Here is a 19,093-nt window from a genome sequence, read left to right on the forward strand (position 1 = left end):
CAGATGGTGAAGGGTCTTAAATGCAAAGTGAATTCATTTGGTGCTATTATGTGAAAAAAGGGCTCCAGTGACCGTACCTTCCAGGACAAAATCCTATTTGCTTTTGATGTAGTTACTCTTTTTTTTTTTTTGCGGTACGCGGGCCTCTCACTGTTGTGGCCTCTCCCGTTGCGGAGCACAGGCTCCGGATGCGCAGGCCCAGCGGCCATGGCTCATGGGCCCAGCCGCTCCGCGGCATGTGGGATCTTCCCGGACCGGGGCACGAACCCGTGTCCCCTGCATCGGCAGGCGGACTCTCAACCACTGCGCCACCAGGGAAGCCCTGATGTAGTTACTCTTATACTTGTCAGATCATGTGACCTAGATTTGGGGCTGAGAAAAGTTCACTTTGACAGTGGGGAAACTATGAAGATTTTTGAGGATGGTGCAATGTGGGGTTCTTTTTTTTTTTTAAATTTTTTGGCCGTGCCGTGAGGCATGCAGGATCTTAGTTTCCTGACCAGGGATCGAACCCGCGACCCCTGCAGTGGAAGTGCTGAGTCTTTTTTTTTTAATAAATTTTTATTTATTTATTTATGGCTGCGTTGGGTCTTTGCTGTGCGCAGGCTTTCTCTAGCTGTGGCGAGCGGGGGGCTACTCTTCTTTGCAGTGCACGGGCTTCTCATTGAGGTGGCTTCTCTTATCGTGGAGCACGGGCTCTAGGTGCGTGGGCTTCAGTAGTTGTGGTATGTGGGCTCAGTAGTTGTGGCTCGTGGGCTCCACGAGTGCAGGCTCAGTAGTTGTGGCGCATGGGCTTAGTTGCTCCGTGGCATGTGGGATCTTACCAGACCAGGGCTCACACCTGTGCCCCCTGCATTGGCAGGTGGATTATTAACCACTGCGCCAACAGGGAAGTCCCAAAGTGCGGAGTCTTAACCAGTGGACGGCCAGGGAAGTCCCAGTGTGGGGTTCTAAGATTAGTTTGCAGCGTGTAGGGCTGGAGAGGATGGAGATCATAAGTAGGAGAATGACTTCCCAAAAGTCCTGCCATGGGGGATAGTGTAGCCGTGGGAATCGGAGGACTGGGTGGATGTGGGGAGGAGAAGTTAAGGTGACTCCCCATACCTTGCTGGTGACATGGGAACATGGATAGCTTGTGGAGGGGTGGGTAGGATGATGTTGGCTTTTGACAAGTTCCATTGGGTTGACTGCATTGTATCCAAGTAGCAGGAAGGAGTAGCCCCAGTCCTGAGCTCAGGAGAAAGCTGAGAGCTGATGATTCAGATCTAGTAGTGACTGTCCACTCAGAGGTGACAAATCAAACTCTGGGAAATAGTGATAAGGATCCCTTAGTAAGAACTGGCTCTCTGATCAGCACATCCTAACAACACCCCTCCACCCACCACCCACCCACTCAAGTGATGGGGTCCTGGGTCAGGGATACAGTAGGGACAGATTTCCTCGTAGTTCAGTCCTAAACTGGCCCCTAAAATCTGGAAGCACTGAGGTCTTTCTCAACTGCCACAGATTCTGGCTTAGAATCTATGGTCCACTCCCAAAGGGCTTGAGCCAAGGACTATGAAAGTAAAAAGCCCAGTAAAAATTAGGAGGTTCTCATCCTACTTCTGCCCCAGACCAGTCATGTGACCTTGGGCAAGTCACTTTTCCTGCCCCTCTACCCCCAACTGACCTGCCAGGAGCATGTAGTGTGAAAAAGAAATAACCCTGGTCATCTACTAAGGTTTGGAGGTTATTGTTACTGTGGCATAGCCCAGCCCATCTTGAGTAATCCAGTGCTATATACTGTCCCCTGTTGATTATCTTTGGCCTTAGTCCCCAAACCTGCCTTCTCCCTGAAACTCCCTGAAAGCACTGGCTCCCCATTCAAATTTAAAAGCAGCAAGAGAGGGGGAGGGATAAATTGGATTGGGATTGGGATTGACATATATATACACACTAGTATATATAAAATAGATAATTAAAAGAACCTACTGTATAGCACTGTATACCATAGTATTCTGTAATGACCTATATGGAAATAGAATCTAAAAAAGAGTAGGTATATGTATAACTGATTCACTTTGCTGTACAGCAGAAACTAACACAAAATTATAAATCAGCTATGCTCCAATAAAAATTATCACTCAACAAAATAAATAAAAGCAGCAAGAGAAGGGAGTCTGTCCTCTAAACAGGGAATGCGTTTGGGGAGACAGGCCCACACTTTGACAGGAAGTTATGCTGGCTGAAATCTACACCCACCCTGGAAGGCCCTGGACAGACACTGCCCCTCAAGCTTCTCTCCCATACTCATTTATTGGCTCTCCATAATTTTATTCCGCATTATTAAAGCAGGAATGACTGGACAGGCAGGAGGGCCAGACTTCCACATCCTGGGGGCACTGCAGGCTGACTATGACTTTGCAGGCCTGGATCTGAACATCCTCCTCGGGGTGGATGACCAGGGCAAGCAGCCGGTCTGCCAGTCGTGAGTCATCCCCAAAGACAGCTTCGTGCACAGACTGTTCATTGTAATGCCACTTCACAGCACGGTAGTGGGGTGAACTCCGGCCCTCACTCAGCCGCTCTGCAAACACCAGTACTTCAAGCAGCAGACTCCCGGGCTGTGTGGACTGGAACAGGTTCAGGAAGTTGGAGTGTACCTGTGAGTGGGATGGAGAGAGGAATGAAGTCCAAGGTAAATTCTAACGTTCCTCCATCCTCCTATTGCCTCAACTCCCCAATATACCTAAGTTTCAGATCCAACTGTATAGGAATTCTTTAGTTTTCATTATCATTCTTTAACATAATTTCATTGTGGTCATAAAACATGAGTGATATGATAATATTGATTCAGGGAAATTTGTTGAGATAAACTTTTAAAGCTTAGCATGTGGTTAATTTTTGTAAATATTTTGTGTACTTGGGCGGAATGTGCATTTACTAATTGTAGAGTGTTCTGGATATGTCTAATGGCTCAAGCTTATTTGTGTTATTTGCAGCAAGTAGAACCTTACTAGGTTTAGGTATTTATGTATTAATTTCTGAAAGAATAGTTAAAATCTTCCAAATCTTCCACTGTGGTGATAGGTATGTCCATTTTTCTTTCCAATTATTCAGCTGTAGGAATGAAATCCTGCCATTTGTGACAATATGGATGGACCCAGAGGACATTATGCTAAGTGAGATAAGCCAGAAAGAGAAATACAAATACTGCATGGTATCACCTAAATGTGGAAGTTTTTTTAAGTCAAACTCACAGAAACAGTAGAAAAGTGGTTGCCAGGGGTTGGGGTGGGGTGTGGGGGAAATAGGGAGAGGTTGGTAAAAGGGTACATGCTTTCAGCTAAAAGATGAATAAGATCCAAGGGTCTAATGCAAACATGGTGAGTACTGTTGATAACACTATTATATAATTGAAATTTGCTACGAGGGTAGAATTTAAATGTTCTCACCAAAAACAGACAAAATGTGAGGTGACGGATGTGTTAATTAACTAGATGGTGGGAATCTTTTCACAACGTATACCAAGTCACCACAACATACACTTTCTTTTTAGTATAATTTTTATATATATATATATATATTTAGTTTTTATTGGGGTATAGTTGATTTACTACATATGCTTTAGATATCTTACAAATTTATCTGTCAATTATACCTCAATAAAACTGAAAAAAGAAAAAACGATTTCCTTATAATTCTATCAAGTTTTGCCATATACATATTTTGAGATTGTTACTAAGTTCATATAAGTTTAGAGTTGCTTTATCCTTCTGAACAATTATTATGTAGTGACCCTGTCTATTCCTAATAATTATTTTTGTTATAAGTCATTTTCCCCTAATGTTAAAATACCTACATTAACTTCTGTCACCTGTGTTCCTGACTCTCAGAGTGTAGAAAGTCCCGCAAAGGAAAATCTGATTGTATTGGGAGGACAAAAGAGGGGGTGCTTTGCAATGTGTCTAGTGCAGAGGCAGAAAGAGGAACAAGATGATTTTGTGAGGGCTAAGTCTGTCTGAAGAATCCACGATTCTTCCTTTCACAATATCTGAGTTCACATCCATTAGCCTGTCTTTCAGTTCTTTTCTCACCTGGCAGTTGAGAATATCATAGAGAAGGTCGTTCTTCTGCGCCAGGTTGCTCAGCAATCGCGCGGCTTGCACCTGAATAAAGGAAAGGGTAAAGAATGAGAAGACAGGTGGGCCTGAGCAGGGAAGACACAAATCTCGGCTCCTCCCTCTAGGTGCTGTGCCAGGGCTGGTCAGGAGGGCAGGGCCTGGGCTCTGGTCCTCAGGCACCTGTGCCAGGATGTAGTCTGACTGCAGGATCTCCATCAAGGCAGGCATCACCCTTCGCAGCTGTGGATGTGCAAAGTCAGGCAGTGGGAGGTTGTTGAGGAGTCTGAGGCCCGCAATGTGCAGCTGCGAGTCCCAGATGGTGGAGATCAGTTCCAGCACCTTGATGGAGTGTTCCTAGGGAGGGGGGAGAGGAGAAGGGTTTCTACTTTTATATGATAATCCTCAACATTAGCCCTGCCTCTGCCTTCACTCTTCACTGCCCCCGCCCACAAAAACTGAGCCAACCCCACACACAGTTCCCCACTTTAACTCTCAACGTTATTTGACCTAGTTGACCCCTCTCACCCCCTTGAAACTCTTTCTTCACTTGGCTTCTCCGTCACATGTTTCTTTCCCAGTTCTTCTGCCCAACCGCCTCCTCTGTCTTCATCGCTCCCTTAGTGATACAGACTCAGTGCTGATGACTTTCAAGTTGCTATCTCCAGCCCAGACCCCTCCCTAAACTCCAGACTCATATATGCAAGTGCCAGTTCCACTTCCGAGAATCTCACTAAACCTCTGAGTCAACACATTCCCACTCCCAAACCTGCTCCTTCCACTACCCTTCCTATCTCAGCTGTTCGTTACACCTGCCTTCCAATTACTCAGACCAAAAATCTATGTTCTTCCTTGACTCTTCTTTCCCTCACACCCTTTTCCAATCTTTCAGAAAATCCTGTTGGCTCTACCTTCAAAATCTACCAACAATCAAGACACTTCTCACCATCCCCCTCTACCACCCTGTTCCAAGCCACCATCACCTCTCCCCCGGGTTTCTGCGATAGCCTCCTTCTCCCTGCTTCCATCCTTGTCCCCTGCATCTATTCTCAGAACAGCAGACAGGCTGGATTGCTCGAGTCCCTAGTTCATTCAGGGTAGGAGCTAAAGTCCTTACTGTGGCTTACAAGGTCTGACATGATCTGTCCCTCTCCCCCCATTATTTCTTTGGCCTCATCTCCTATTCTCTCCTTTGCTCCCATGGTTTCCATCACAATGGCCTTAGCTATTCCCTGAACATGCCAGGTACACACCTATCTTAGGTTTTTGCACATGGTGTTCCCTCTGCTTAGAATGCTCTCCCTCCTCAGCTATTCACAGCTCACTCTTACTTCCTTCAAGACTTTGCTTTAATGTCACCTTCTCAGGGAGGTCTTCCCTAACCACCCGCTCCTTTAAGACGGCAGCACCACTCCCATCCCTGCCTCCCTTATCCCCACCTTTATTTTCCCCCATAGCACTGTCAATATGCACACACTTTTTGTTTTTAAACTTTTTATTTTCAAATAATTATAAATTCATGGGAAGTTGCAAGAACAGTACAGAGAGGTCCCATGTGCCCTCCACCCAGTTTTCCCTCAATAGCTACATCTTAATTACAGTATATTTTCAAAACCAGGAAAATGGAATTAGCACCATGTGTATGTATAGTTCCATGTCATTTTATCACATATGTAGCTTCATGTAACCACCACTGCAATTAATAGATTATTCCATCAGAATCACCATAGATCTCCCTTGTGGGTCCCTTATTAGTCACACTTAGCACCGCCCATCAAAACCAGCCCTAACCAGCGGCAACCACTAATCTGTTTTCCATCTCTCTAATTTTGTCCTTTTTTTTTTTTTTTTTTTTTTGCGGTACGCAGGCCTCTCACTGTTGCGGCCTCTCCCATTGCGGAGCACAGGCTCCAGACGTGCAGGCTCAGCGGCCATGGCTCACGGGCCCAGCCGCTCCATGGCATGTGGGATCTTCCCAGACCAGGGCACGAACCCGTGTCCCCTGCATCGGCAGACGGACTCTCAACCACTGCGCCACCAGGGAAGCCCTAATTTTGTCATTTTTGAGAATGTTATATAAAATGGAATCACATTTTGTAACCTTCTGAAATTGATTTTTTCACTCAGTATAATGCCCTTGAGATCCATCCAAGTGGTCGTGTGTATCAGTAGTTCATTCCTTTTTATTACTGAGTAATGTTCCATGATATGGACTACCACAGTTTGTTTAATCATTTATCTCCTGAGAGACATTTTGGTTTCCAGTTTTTGACCATTACAAAGCTGCTACGAACAACTGTGAACAGGTTTTTTGGCAGATGTAGGTTTTTATTTCTCCAGGATAAATGCCCAAGAGTGCAATTGCTGGTTTGTATGGGAAAAGAGTTCGTTAAAGAAGCCGCCGAACTATTTTGCAGAGTGGCTGCTCTATCATTTTACATTCCCACCAGCAACATACGCGAGATCCAGTTTCTCTACATCTTCACCAGCATTTGGTATCGTCACTAATTTGGAGTTTAAATCATCTAATAGGTGTATAGTAATATCTCATTGTGGTATTAATTCGCATTTCCCTAATGGCTAGTTAAATGTTAAACATTTTGTATGTGCTTATTTGCAATTCGTATATCCTCTTCAGGGAAATATCTCCATGTCTTGTGCCCATTTTCTAAATGGATTATTATTGTTTTTTTTTTTTTTTTTTTTGCGGTACGCGGGCCTCTCACTGCTGTTGCCTCTCCCGTTGCGGAGCACAGGCTCCGGACGCGCAGGCTCAGCGGCCACGGCTCACGGGCACAGCCACTCCGCAGCACGTGGGATCTTCCCAGACTGGGGCACGAACCCGCGTCCCCTGCATCGGCAGGCGGACTTTCAACCACTGCGCCACCAGGGAAGCCTGGATTATTATTGTTTTTGACGTTGAGTTTGGGGAGTTCTTTATATAATCTAGATATGAGTCCTTTGTCAGATAATGTGGTTTGCAAATATTTTCTTCCAATCTGCAGTTTGTCTTTTCATCTTCTTAACAGGGTCTTTCACAAGGCAAATGTTTTTTTTTAATTTTGATAAAGTCCAATTTATCAATTTTTTTCTTTTATAGATTGTGCTTTTGGTGTCATTTCTATGACCTCTTTATCAAGCCCTAGGTCCCAAAGATTCTCTCCTTTGAAATTGCAACAGCACCCCCTTGCAACACCACCCCCATGCCAGCCTTCCTTACCACCCTTCTTGATTTTTCTCCATAGCACTTGCCCCGTGAAACACCATATATTACACTTATTTGTGTATTGCCTGCCTTGCAGGCAATATAAGTTCCACTGGGCAGAGATCTTTCCCACTCTGTTCACTGCTGTGTCTCCAGTGCCTAGCATAGTGCTTGGACACAAAGTACGTGCTCAATATACATTTGTTGAAAGAAAAAAGGAATTTTGGCTTCTGAGCTGCAAGATGCTTGGGCCTTATTACCAAAGGCAGATACTCTTACAAGCTGTACCTTTGTGAGCCACGTAAGAAGGATGCCAGAAGCCTAGAGTGGGGAGCACAGCATTCCCATTAGTACCCTGCTCCTCCCTGCCCCCACCCCTCAGTAGGGAGTGGCTGCATTCACCCAGAGAGAGGAGAACAGGGATCAGGTCCTCAGGATACAGACCCTGGGAAAGAAGGAACAGTGGTGCCCAGGCCACGTGCATCAGAATCTTCTGGGGGCTTGTGAAAAACACAGCTTCCCTGTTGAACTGGACCCTCTGGATGTAATGCCCTGAAATCTTCATTTGTTAACCAGCTTTCCAGGCAATTCTGATATGCTTGAGAATCACAGCCTTAGGGCAACTGAGAGGGTCGAGGGATAAAGTAGAGGCAGCCAGCAAGTGGAGACCTAGAGACCTTTTTTTCCCCAAAAAAGTTTGATGCAAAAAATTTAAAGTGCGAAAATACCAAGTGTCAGGGAAGAAATGATGTACCAGAAACACTCATGCGGGGCTGGTGGAGGGTTTAAAGTGATACGGCCCTTCTTGAAAAGCTGGGCATACCTTTCACCCGACCATCCCACTCCTGCATACATGTCCACGAGGGAGATGTGTAAAGAATGCTCATGGCACAATGTGCAAACAACTCAAATGTCTACTCATGGGCAGCTGGATGAATAAGACTGCAGGGTATTCATGAACTAGAACACTACAGAGCAGTGCAAAAGAAGGAAACAGACCAGTTCACATCAATAAGGACGAATCTTTCCATGTTGGAGGGAAAAGGCAAACCGCAGAATACAAAACTGCATACTTCCAGATCCATGAAGCTTAAAAACATTCTAACTATGTTACCTATTTTTGTCTGCCGTGCCCTGCTAGAAAATGATGACACATGTGTATATGGTAAAACTACAAAGAAAATCAAGAAATTGATGAACAAAATACATAGGAATGATTGCCTCTGGTGGGGGAGGAGGCGGGGATTAAGGAGGGGCATCTGGGGCATCTAACCAACTGGTCATGTTCTATTTCTTAGCCTGGGTTCTGGTTACGTGTGTTTTGTTTTATTCTTATTCTTTCTACCATACATGCATAAAATGTTTGCAAGTTCTGAATATTTTAATTTTTTTTTTTTTTTTTTTTTTTTTTTTGCGGTACGTGGGCCTGTCACTGTTGTGGCCTCTCCCGTTGCGGAGCACAGGCTCCGGACGCACAGGCTCAGCGGCCGTGGCTCACGGACCTAACCGCTCCGCGGCATGTGGGATCTTCCCGGACCAGGGCACGAACCCGTGTCCCCTGCATCAGCAGGTGGACTCTCAACCACTGCGCCACCAGTGCGCACCACTTATTTTTAAGTAAAATATTTTGGGAGAGAGATCATTTGCTAGAGAGAGACTTGGAGGTCAAGGAAGATGTTTTTTTGGTTTTGCCTTTTAAGATGGGAAAGAATAGAGCTTGTTGAACACTACTGGGAAGGAGCGGGGGGGAGGCCATATCAGACAGAGTTTAATCAAGGAGAGAGGCCCTCAGGGAAGCGGATGGGATCCAGGACTGAGACTAACATTGAACACAGACAGGAAGAAAGCCATTTTTTCATGGCACCAGCAGGAAAGCAGGAATGGATGAGTAACAGGTAAGCCTGGAGGCCTAGTAGCAGGAAGCTGGGGGAACTGACATTTGGTGGCTTATATTTTCTCTGCGTGGTGGTAGTGAAGACATCAGTGGCCCAGCCACCAGCCTCAGACCAACACAGCGTGGTGGTGTGGTATGATAATATATCTGGTCTTTGTCCCTGATTCCACGCACAGGGTTCCTAAAATCCTTGCAATTTCCTGATAGGAGTGGTTTTTGTTATTCATAATGAGCCCCTTTCCATGATCCCTGAGTTTATGCAAATGAGGCAACTCAAGGCAACTTTCAGCCCCATACCTGACCTCTGCGGAGAAGAGTGGAACCAGAGATTGAGTTCAATCACCAATGGCCAATGATTAATCAATTACGCCTACATAATGAAACCTCCATAAATACCCCTACAGGACAGGGTTTGGAGAACTTCCGGGTTGGTGAGCACATCGAGGTGCTAGGAGGGTGACACACCTGGAGAAGTCATGGAAGCCCTTCCCCCACACTCTGCCCTATGCACCTCTTCCATTTGGCTGCTCCTCAGTTATATCTTTTATAATAAACTGGTTAAGTGTAAGTAAAGCATTTTCCCGAGTTCTGTGACTCGCTCTACTGAATTATCAAGCCTGAGGAGAGGGGGCATGGGAACCTCCAAATCTACAGCTGGTCAATCAGAAGTGGGGGGCAGTCTCACAGGACTCAGCCCTAAGCTGTGGGGTCCGTACTAACTCCAGGCAGATAGTGTCAGAATTGAATTGTAGGACACCCAGTTGCCGTCAAGAGAGTTGGCTGTTGTCAGAAAGAACTTGGGGAATTTCTGCTGTTTGGGGTTCAGAGATACTCCTAGGGACCTAGCACAGTTTTATCCCGAGATCCAGACATTTATGACCCTACTGGGAACCTGATCACCATTTTCCCACCTACTTCCAAGGAAAAACATATTTCTGGGTTACAAATTCAGACCCCAACAAACTTCTGGAACATGACCATTCATCCTATGCCCACTAAACGGCCCATGGCTTATGGACATCTATGTGCTCTGCCCCATACTTGTCGCTGGGCTCACCTGGATTTTCAGCCTGAATTTTCTGATGCCAGAGAAAGCTTTAAGTGTGTTCAGAGCTTGGATTTTGACACTGTTGTCCTTGTCATCCAGCATGGAGCCCACCAACGTGATGTCATCATTAGTACATGCAGAGGCCTAGAGTGTGCCAGGAGAGGCAGAAGAGGCGGGAGAAGCGGGTGTCCTGGTCCCCCTACCCCCCCATGTCACCAAAACCCCTCAACACAACCCCTCCCGCCATCAGCCAGAGAGAGGTCCCAGGACACAGTCTGGCTACTCAAGGGGGAAGGGGGACAGATGTAGCCCCCGGGGGGGCCAGGCTGGCTGGGAAGGACCTCCTGCTTCCCTTCCCTCACCTCGGACTCCAGCAAGTACACACAGCGCGTGACACTGTGCAGGATCATGCTCTTGGCGTACTCATCCTGTTTGCACTCCAAAGAGTTGAGGAGCCTCCGGAGCTCACCTGAGTCCCGCCCGTGCTGCTCTCGCTCAACTGCCAGGCCTAGACAGCCACCCCAGCCCAGTTCAGGCTGTGGACTCAGAAGGGAGGAAAGACGGGGTTTGGGAAGCCATGGGAGAGAGACCTGGGGACAAGGCTGCCTTGCCTTTTCTGAAGAAAAGACTTCTTGCTATATGCAGGACCACCATGTACAGTTGAACAGGGTGTGTATTGCACAAGGGCACCACATCTAAGGCTGTATTGTTCATATCGTAAACAAAAAAATTTTGTATGTTTACTATAACAACTTTCTGGCATATGGCAGTAATATGTAGTATTTCATCATAATTGGTATATGGCAATGATATTCCAGCAGATGGCAATACAAAGTCTTGCAGAAGGGGTTCCTTTCTCTACTTTGCACAAAGTTGTCATAGGGACTAGTGGAGGCTCTGAGAATGTCGGTCCCCCAATCTTCCCTTGGGGAGAACTGCTGATGCAAAGTTTCCAAGCAGTGGCTCCTGGATGCCAGAGTGAATGTAGAATTTAGAAACCTGCCAGATGACTCCCGAGGAGGCACTTGAGTGCCACCCACTACCTGGGGAGCCTGCGCTAGCATCTCTAGGGTGGCTCTGAGGGAGACGGAGGTGAGAAAGGGGAAGGAGAAAGGAACGTGGAGGAGCCCCCTTGGGGCCCTCCCACACGGGAGACCTGGGGAGTAGGTACCCCCTGGGGCCGAGCCCTCTCCCCAGGGTGGGGACACTCACGGGCGACGCAGATGGGTGAGCCAGAGCAGCGCGGTGGTTGACATTTTACGCCCGCCCTGATGGCCTTGTAGAGCAGGCAGATGGCCCCAGCGGCTGTGGCCAGGCTCACTACACCTTTCCAGATGTCCATTTACCCCCAGCACTGGGGGATGCAGCACATGCCCGAGGCACCTAGCAAAGGCCTTCTGGAACCAGAACTCTAGCAGGGCCAGGAACCAGGGCACCAGAATCAGAACCTGGGCAACAAAGGAAACTGGGGAAACAGTGGGATGGAGGGTGGTGGTCGGAAACGGGGCAGCCAGGGAGCTTCAGAGGCTGCAGGAAACAAAGCTTAAGACTCCAGAGGAATACAAGGTCTGTGGGCAGGAAGGTCCTTCACACCCTCTTTTTTAGGGGAGCCAGGTCGGTGGGGCCCCAGCAGGCAGCTCCAGAGGCTACCTTTCTTCCATTAGATGGCAGCAGAGGCCCAATTTATGGACGGGGGCCTTTAGAAGTTTTTTGGGGGGCGTTGGGGTGTGCCCACTGGCAGCCCTGTTCCCTCACTTCCCTGGTCCCCCCATCTTTGATCTCTTCACCACAGATCCACTTCTGAGCCTTGGGGCGTTTCTGCAGGCAGGGCCCCCCACTTCCATCACAGGACGAAGAGGAGGCAAGTACTTTACAAAGTTCTGCAGAGTCTCGAGGCCAATCCATCATTTTCCAGCATCTGCTTGTTCCTCTCTGTGTATATTTACCTGTGGACCAAAAGCTCCTGAGGGCAGTTGTCTCTGCGTCTCCAACATCCAGCAGAGTCCTGCACTTAGTAGATGCTCAAGTTATGGCTTCTGTCATTCTTTGAGGACTTGAGGAGAGAACACGTCAGAGAATCTGGAGACGGGGGCTCCAGGCCCATTTAACCAGTGTGACTCTGGAGGAGAAGGGGACTGCCCTTGCCTTGGCCTCAGTTTCTGTATTTTTAACCTGAGGGGATCCAGGTTTAGCATTCTAAATCTCCAGGGTTAAACCTGGGGTAGGTCTGTGCCATTAAACCATGGAGGCCTAAATCTGGGAGTATCACACCCTATGCCCCACAACATACACACAGGGTGGGATGGGCTTTGAGGCCTCCTCTGGAGTCAGAAAATGCCACCACCTTGGAGGATGAGAACCCAACTTTGGAGGCCTCAGTCTCCACCACCTCCACCACCAGGATGGGGCAGGTGAGACCAGACCCTTCCCTTCTTCTCCTTCCCCCACCCCCAGTGTCCCCACACCCTCTGGTCTCACCTTCCGGTACAGAACAGGGAGGAACCCAAGCCAGGCTCAGACCTAGAGCCAGCACTGAGCGGAGATGTACCAGAACAGGGCTTCAGCTGCCTGGTCTTGAGCTCCTGTTGGACGGCTCTGGGCCCTGGACTGCACCTGGGTTTGCAGGAGGTGGGGAAATAGGGAAACGGCATCCCCAAGGATGCTGCAGCCAGCCAGGTCTGTCCGCTCAGAGCCTTCGTCCGTGTCACCCTAGGCTGCAGGCAACACTCCCAGGGGGCCATTCTCTTCCTTTCTTCCCTCCCATCCCCGGCCCTCCTCAAGGGTCATTCCTGGCACTCTACACAGTCCCAAGGTGGATGTATGGTCAGGCCATTCAAGATGGCTGTTCTCTTGCTCTTTGTACATCCTCTGCTCGACCAGTCCGTTCCACCTGTGCCCTACTCACGTGAACATGTTTGCCCCCCGCCCCAGCTAGTGACTGATCTAATCCCTGCTCTACCTGCTAATTTATTAAAGGGAAACATCTGCCCTCGTGATAGTCATTAATCTGAGGGGCTGTGACGGATGTGCCCCAGCTGGTTTCCCTGGTAACTGATAAGTCAACCTGACGTCAATTCTCCCTATAAATAGTGGTCTCCTCTCCCCGAGTAGCAAAGATTGCTGCCATGGCCTGCCTGCCATAATCGGTGGGGTGTTGCCATGATTGGTGGGTCTTAACCTTTTGCTTAAGACACCCCTGTCCAATAAACCACTGATGTCTTCGTTGCTGTCTCCAGACTCTTCAGTCTTGAGGCTGGGCAACTACAAGGCTTTCAGGACTGCACAGTGCAGCCCAACGACTGGGGAGCCAGCCAGGAGGCCGAAGAAGCTACCGAGATGTCGCGAAGTAAGGACAGGGAATGGAAGGACAGGGGTCATCCTGAGGTGGCCGTCCACTAGCCTGTGGGGCCCTGTGGCAGCTGACTACCATGAGAGGTGTCTTTCTCTTCCATTATATTGATTCTCTTCTACTCTGTTAACTTCAGAGCCTCTTTCCAGTTTAAAAGTAGCAGCCCTATGCTGGTGGCTCATCTGACTGCACGGGGATGGCTGGTGAATACAGACCAAACGCAAAGACAAGCGTACCCCCAGCCTCTTACCCCTAAACAATTAGACACAGGCTTTAGAGGATATTAATTCAGGGACAGTCTTGTGAATTGGACATGGCCAATTACCTGGAAAAGTTTGGTTGGGGCCTGTGCTACAACAAAATAAGAGTACCCTTGGGCTTCTGACCCCTGCTATGGAAGCGGGCAGAGCAATGATATACAGCATGATGGAACAACAGCGATATGCAGCTGACAACAGGTGGAAGACGTTACAAAAGGCCTACCCGAGTCATCTAGCGATGCAAAAAACCACTATCTGGGGTCTAGTACAGCTGTGTGTGATATACAGGACCCCACGGACATCAACAGTGACAAAGGAATCCACTTTACCAGTCATGAAGTTCAGGAATGGGCGGCTAAAAATGACACACACTGGCATTTCCACCTGCCTTACGACCCCACTCCTGCCGGGCTAATGGAAAGGATGAAAGGATTACTTAACAATCGAGACGAAAACCCGCTCTCTCAACAGGTGGACCAGAGGTTCACTCAAGCTCTATGAACTGCAGCTGAACACCCGAGGAGCAATCATCCCACGGCCATGTTAACCCCGAGGCAACTAGTCAATACAATCCAAATTCAACTGTTGACCACCGAAAGACCGCTGCCAACTATCTCTCAGGACAGTAACTCACTTTTGCCTTCGCTACCTTCGCTACAGGATCTACCCCAGAGGAACACACTCTCACATGGTCCTGGGACTGGCAGGTAAGTCTCTGGTGGTTTGCGTTTGCTGTCCCATGGGGAATAGGATTGGAAAGGGATTTACAGATTTCACCTGGTTTATTCCCGGCTCCACCTAAGACTACTAAGGTAATTAATCCAGGCTCCCACTGGAGAAAGGCACCATTATATTAACCCTGTGGGCTGTTCTTATACCGCCTCGCCGGCATGAATTCGGCACCATGAATGTCTCTGTTGCTGTTCCGGGCTCTTTCTTCAGTCTAAGGCTGGGCAACTATAAGGCTTACAGGCCTGCAGGCTGCAGCCCAACAGTGGGTGACTACACGGACTCCCTGTAGTGAAGGGTGACAGAGGCCCCTGGAGGCCCCCCCCCCCCACTACCATGGGACCACCTATCAAGCTCCATGAACTCCAGGCAGGAAATGGCTGCCTGAAGGGACTGTTTTAGGTTCCAGCTCCCCTGGTAGATCTGAGGATCGGTCCTTTTCTGAGGTGGAACCCAGAGCTACTGGCCTCCCCAGTCCATGTAGCTGATCCTGCAACCCTCACATTCTAAGCAAATGCAGTACTCACCTGCTCTTTAAAGATCTCCAAAGAAGGAGAGTTCTTTCTTGGCTCTAACCTAACTCCTTCCTGCTATATATACCTAAGCCCATTCCTTTGGGTTCTGCCCTCAAATGTTTTGGATGCATTAGAAGCAGAGGCATCCCCAGTGTGACATTTCTGCTAGTCCACAGCACGATTTTAAAAAAAGAGGAATGTGTATTCATTGGTGGAAAGTCAAGGACTGTCCTTTCTTGGGAGTAACTGCTTTTGGTTTTTGTTTTAAACTTATTTATTTTTGGCTGTGCGGGGTTGCGGGCTTCTCTAGTTGAGGTGACTGGGGGCTACTCTTCATTGTGGTGCACGGGCTTCCCATTGCAGTGGCTTCTTATTGCTTCTTATTGCAGAGCACAGGCTCTAGGCACGCAGGCTTCAGTAGTTGTGGCTCGCGGGCTCTAGAGCGCAGGCTCAGTAGTCATGCCCACGGGCTTAGTTGCTCCGCGGCATATGGGATCTTCCCGGCCCAGGGCTCGAACCCGTGTCCCCTGCAATGGCAGGTGAATGCTTAACCACTGCACCACCAGGGAAGCTCCCAGGAGTATCCGCTTTTGATTCAGATGATGTCTGTTTTCTTTTGAGGAGAATTAAAATGTACTTGCTTTTGTGAAATGATGGTGACAACAGATGATAGTGAATGTTCTTAGGGAGCATAAATGAAGGCTGCAGCTCTTTGTGAGAACTTGGATTTTGTTTTTCTTGTTTTTTTGTCATATTCAAAAATTTGGAACATTGGCTCGAGAGAAGTCAGATTCCATATACACACAGCCAACCCTAAGTTTCTTACCCGCCCTCACCAAGGCAAAAGGACACGGGCTGCCCTAGTACACACCTCTCTGCCATCTGCACCAGCTTTTCTACCTTTAAGGCTAATGTTCCCATCATGTTAGGTGCAGTTTATTTAGTGAGTGAGAGTGTGGGCTCAACCCAGACTGCCAGGGTTCAAAACCAGCTCAGCTACTGACCTAGCTTTGTAATCTTTTTGTGCCTCATTTTCCCCACCTGTAAAATGGGAATAATAATACCTACTTCTTGGATTTGAGAGGATTAAGTATTTGGAACAGTGCCCAGCACACAGAGCTCACCAAACGTGACAATAATTACTATTATAAGCAGGTTTCACCTGGACAAAAACGTTGGGCATGGCAAGGCAGTGAGCACACAGATGGTGGGCCTCTGTGAGGCCTGAAAGGCACATCATTCAGCCCCTTCCATTCACCCTCTACCCCTCCCACTCTGGTCGTCTTCAAGCTAATCAATCTCAACTCCTGTAACCCATTTACTTGCCTTGAACAACTCTGGAGCCCTCTTTGAACCCCCCTCCCCCACCAAATTCCTAAACCAGGAGCGCTACGGGGATCCAGCCCGTTCCCCTGAGCTACTTTGTTCCTACAAACCATCCTCCCACCTGTAAAACCCTCAGACTACCTGCTTATTCTATCAGGACTCTGGTAATGGGTGTTTCAGCCTAGTTAATTAGAGGAGCCTAACACGCTATTGGGGACCTACTGTGCAAGCAGGCCGTTAAGGAGGGGGACCCCGGAGGGGCCCGGCGCTTGCATGCGCAGGAGAAGCTAAGGGTAAATTAGCCTACTCTCGAATGAGAAGCCCGTTGGAGTCCGACGAGCTTGGGTTTGGGCAAGTTCCATGATCTGAGTCTCAGTTTACTCCTCCGGAAAACCTGCCTACTACACGGAAGTGCGCTGTCAGAACTGAATGAGAGAATGTACGTTGTGACTCTCGGTGAACAGCGGAAGCGCAGCACGTGCGAGCTGCCCCAGCAGAAAGCCAGAAAGCCGAGAGATGAAAGTCTGGGGGACAACCCGTGCCCTGACAGGTATCCCACGCTCTCCGGGACCGTGCCCTCCCCAACTCGTGCTTACCCCGGCCCAGGACCAGACTGGGGGGGCCTCTCGGTAGCTCGTGACTCCAGCGAAGGAGTGGGGACTGGAAGAAACGCGGCAAACCCGGGGAGCGGAGGGGGCGGCGCCCTCACAGAAGGATTTCCGAGTTGGGGCGGAGGCCGCGCCTTTCCCCGCCCCGAGCCTCCCCCCATCTTGCCTTCCCTCCCCGGACTACTCCCCGCCCCCCGCCCCCCGCCCCTCCCCCTCCGGCGCATCCGGCGGCGGGCACAGGATGTTCTTTCGCTCCGGTCCCCCCCGCCCCCGCCCCCGCCCCCGCTCTCACTTTCCCTTCGCTCCCATCCCCCACTCCCGCCGCGCCCGGCGCCTGCACCTTGTTTAACTCCTTCTCTCCCGCGCTCCGCGGGGCTCGGCGCGCCCTGGGGTCCCACCCTTCCCGCCCACCCCCAGGACACGGAGCACGCCCGAGGGCTGCCCGGGAAGAAGCGGGCCTAGGCTGAGCGCTGGGCCACGGTTCTCCGGATCCACTGGCCTGTCGGGGGTGAAGGGGTGAAGAGTGATCCCAGGAACTGAAGCCGGCGTTCTCCGGACCCCGCCAGCTCACCGGTGCCGGGTGGGCTGGGGATTGGGTGCCCGCAATCCGGCGAGTCCCGCGCCCGAGAGGGGGACCAGATGGACAGGGTTAGTTCCAGGCCCGGAGTGGATCAGCAGGGTCGAGGGCCCCAACCTCATCCTCCCCCCTGGTTGGGGTAAGAAGGGGCCCGGGTCTCCGCGAGAGGATGGAGAGAGGTCACGCCCCTCACGTATACGTCACTGTTTCCAAGGCAACCAGGGGCGGGAACGCGGGCTGGAGAAGGCGAGACCTTAGCGAAAGGAGGCTGCTAGAGACTTTGTGACAGGGGTGCGGATGGGGAGGCGGCGTGGGCGGCCTTGTCAATCTTTGCTTCTTCACTCGCTGATGCACCAAGAAGCTAAGGGCAGGACAGGTTCCGTTCACTCGTTCATTCGACAGACGTTCATTCAGCTTGAACTATGCTTGGCGTCATGCTTAGGCACTGGGTTCTGGCGGCGCTGGATCCGAACCCTGCACTCACCGGTTATTGTGAGTTAGTGTAGGGTGGCCATGCATTCCGGGTTACGTCCGTGGAACTGGTGTAAGTGTTAATAGTGTCCTTTTACTCGCTTAGAAATGTCTTAGTGGTGGGGAGGGGGGTAGTTAAGGAACCCTGTCCCCCAATTCAAGGAAAGCTCCCACGGCGCAGGTAAGGAAGACAAGCTATTGTCTGCTCACTTTGCAACGGGCACTTTTGTAGTCTCTGTAATCTTTGCCTCTCATTCCGCAAGGTAAGTATCTCTAGCACCTCTTACAGGTGGAGAAACTGGCTCCAAAAAGTTGAGACTTGCCCAAGACCAAACAGCTAAGTGCTGGAACCAGGATCCAGACCCAAGTCTATGTGGCTTCCAAAATCCAAGTGCCCTATCTTATTCTTCCTTCTCAAAACAGATGATATTAAGTAAGTAAATAAATAACACTGTCCCTGCCATGAAGGAGCTTATAATCTTTGGGGATGAAAATACTACAGGACATAATGAAGCAATAAAATATAGGAAAGAATGAAGGCAGCTCATGAGGCTCAGAGGGAAGTTGATGACAACACGATCCAAGTGGGGTGGAGATTATCAGACTTTGAGCTGGGTTATGAGGTGTGATGGGGCCAGGATCACTGGGCGTGTGTGTGTGTGTGTGTGTGTGTGTGTGAGTGAGTGTGTGAGATGTGGTGCCAAAAAAGAACAACCTAAGGGCATCAGAGTAGCGACCCAGAGCTAGGCAGGCTGGAATCTCCAGTAACAAGATCCCTCTGTAAACCCCAAAGCCACTGGTTGCACCCACTCTTCTCTGCCCTCCACCCTCCTCGGTGGTGTTCTGTTTCTTGCTGGTTCCCAGCAGGCAGCTACCCTCATTCCACTTGACACGCAAGGTCTTTGCAGTTAGTGTTTGGCACAAACCCCGATGTTAATTTGGACGTCAGCTTCTCTCTTCCCCACCCCTCTCTGAAGATTATGGGAAATTTTAAAACCAGGGCTGGGACTT

The 19,093-nt window shown here is 49.4% G+C and overlaps 1 protein-coding gene across 1 annotated transcript; it reads right to left on the minus strand.

Moving 5' to 3' along the window:
- Positions 1-2,126: 2,126 nt before the first annotated feature.
- Positions 2,127-17,135, minus strand: ARMC12 (armadillo repeat containing 12). Its single transcript, XM_082662636.1, has 6 exons — positions 11,395-17,135; positions 10,610-10,783; positions 10,257-10,391; positions 4,284-4,457; positions 4,077-4,148; positions 2,127-2,642 (listed from the first exon to the last, which is right to left on the minus strand). Exons 1-6 carry the CDS (start codon positions 11,587-11,589, stop codon positions 2,313-2,315), a joined length of 1,080 nt encoding a protein of 359 aa, XP_082518762.1. The 5' UTR covers positions 11,590-17,135; the 3' UTR covers positions 2,127-2,312.
- Between the last annotated feature and the right edge of the window lie 1,958 nt (positions 17,136-19,093).

This window comes from Grampus griseus, assembly GCF_964374135.1.
Source record: "Grampus griseus genome assembly, chromosome: 10".
Taxonomy (NCBI): Eukaryota; Metazoa; Chordata; class Mammalia; order Artiodactyla; family Delphinidae; genus Grampus; species Grampus griseus.

Bases quoted from the DNA above. Each gene is read 5' to 3' on its own strand.
- ARMC12 (XM_082662636.1), bottom strand. From the start codon at position 11,589: ATGGACATCTGGAAAGGTGTAGTGAGCCTGGCCACAGCCGCTGGGGCC. The intron at 10,392-10,609 runs GTGAGGGAAGGG...GGCACACTCTAG, and splicing joins TGTACTTGCTGGAGTCCGAG to GCCTCTGCATGTACTAATGA. The intron at 2,643-4,076 runs GTGAGAAAAGAA...TCCCACTCACAG, and splicing joins ATGATATTCTCAACTGCCAG to GTACACTCCAACTTCCTGAA.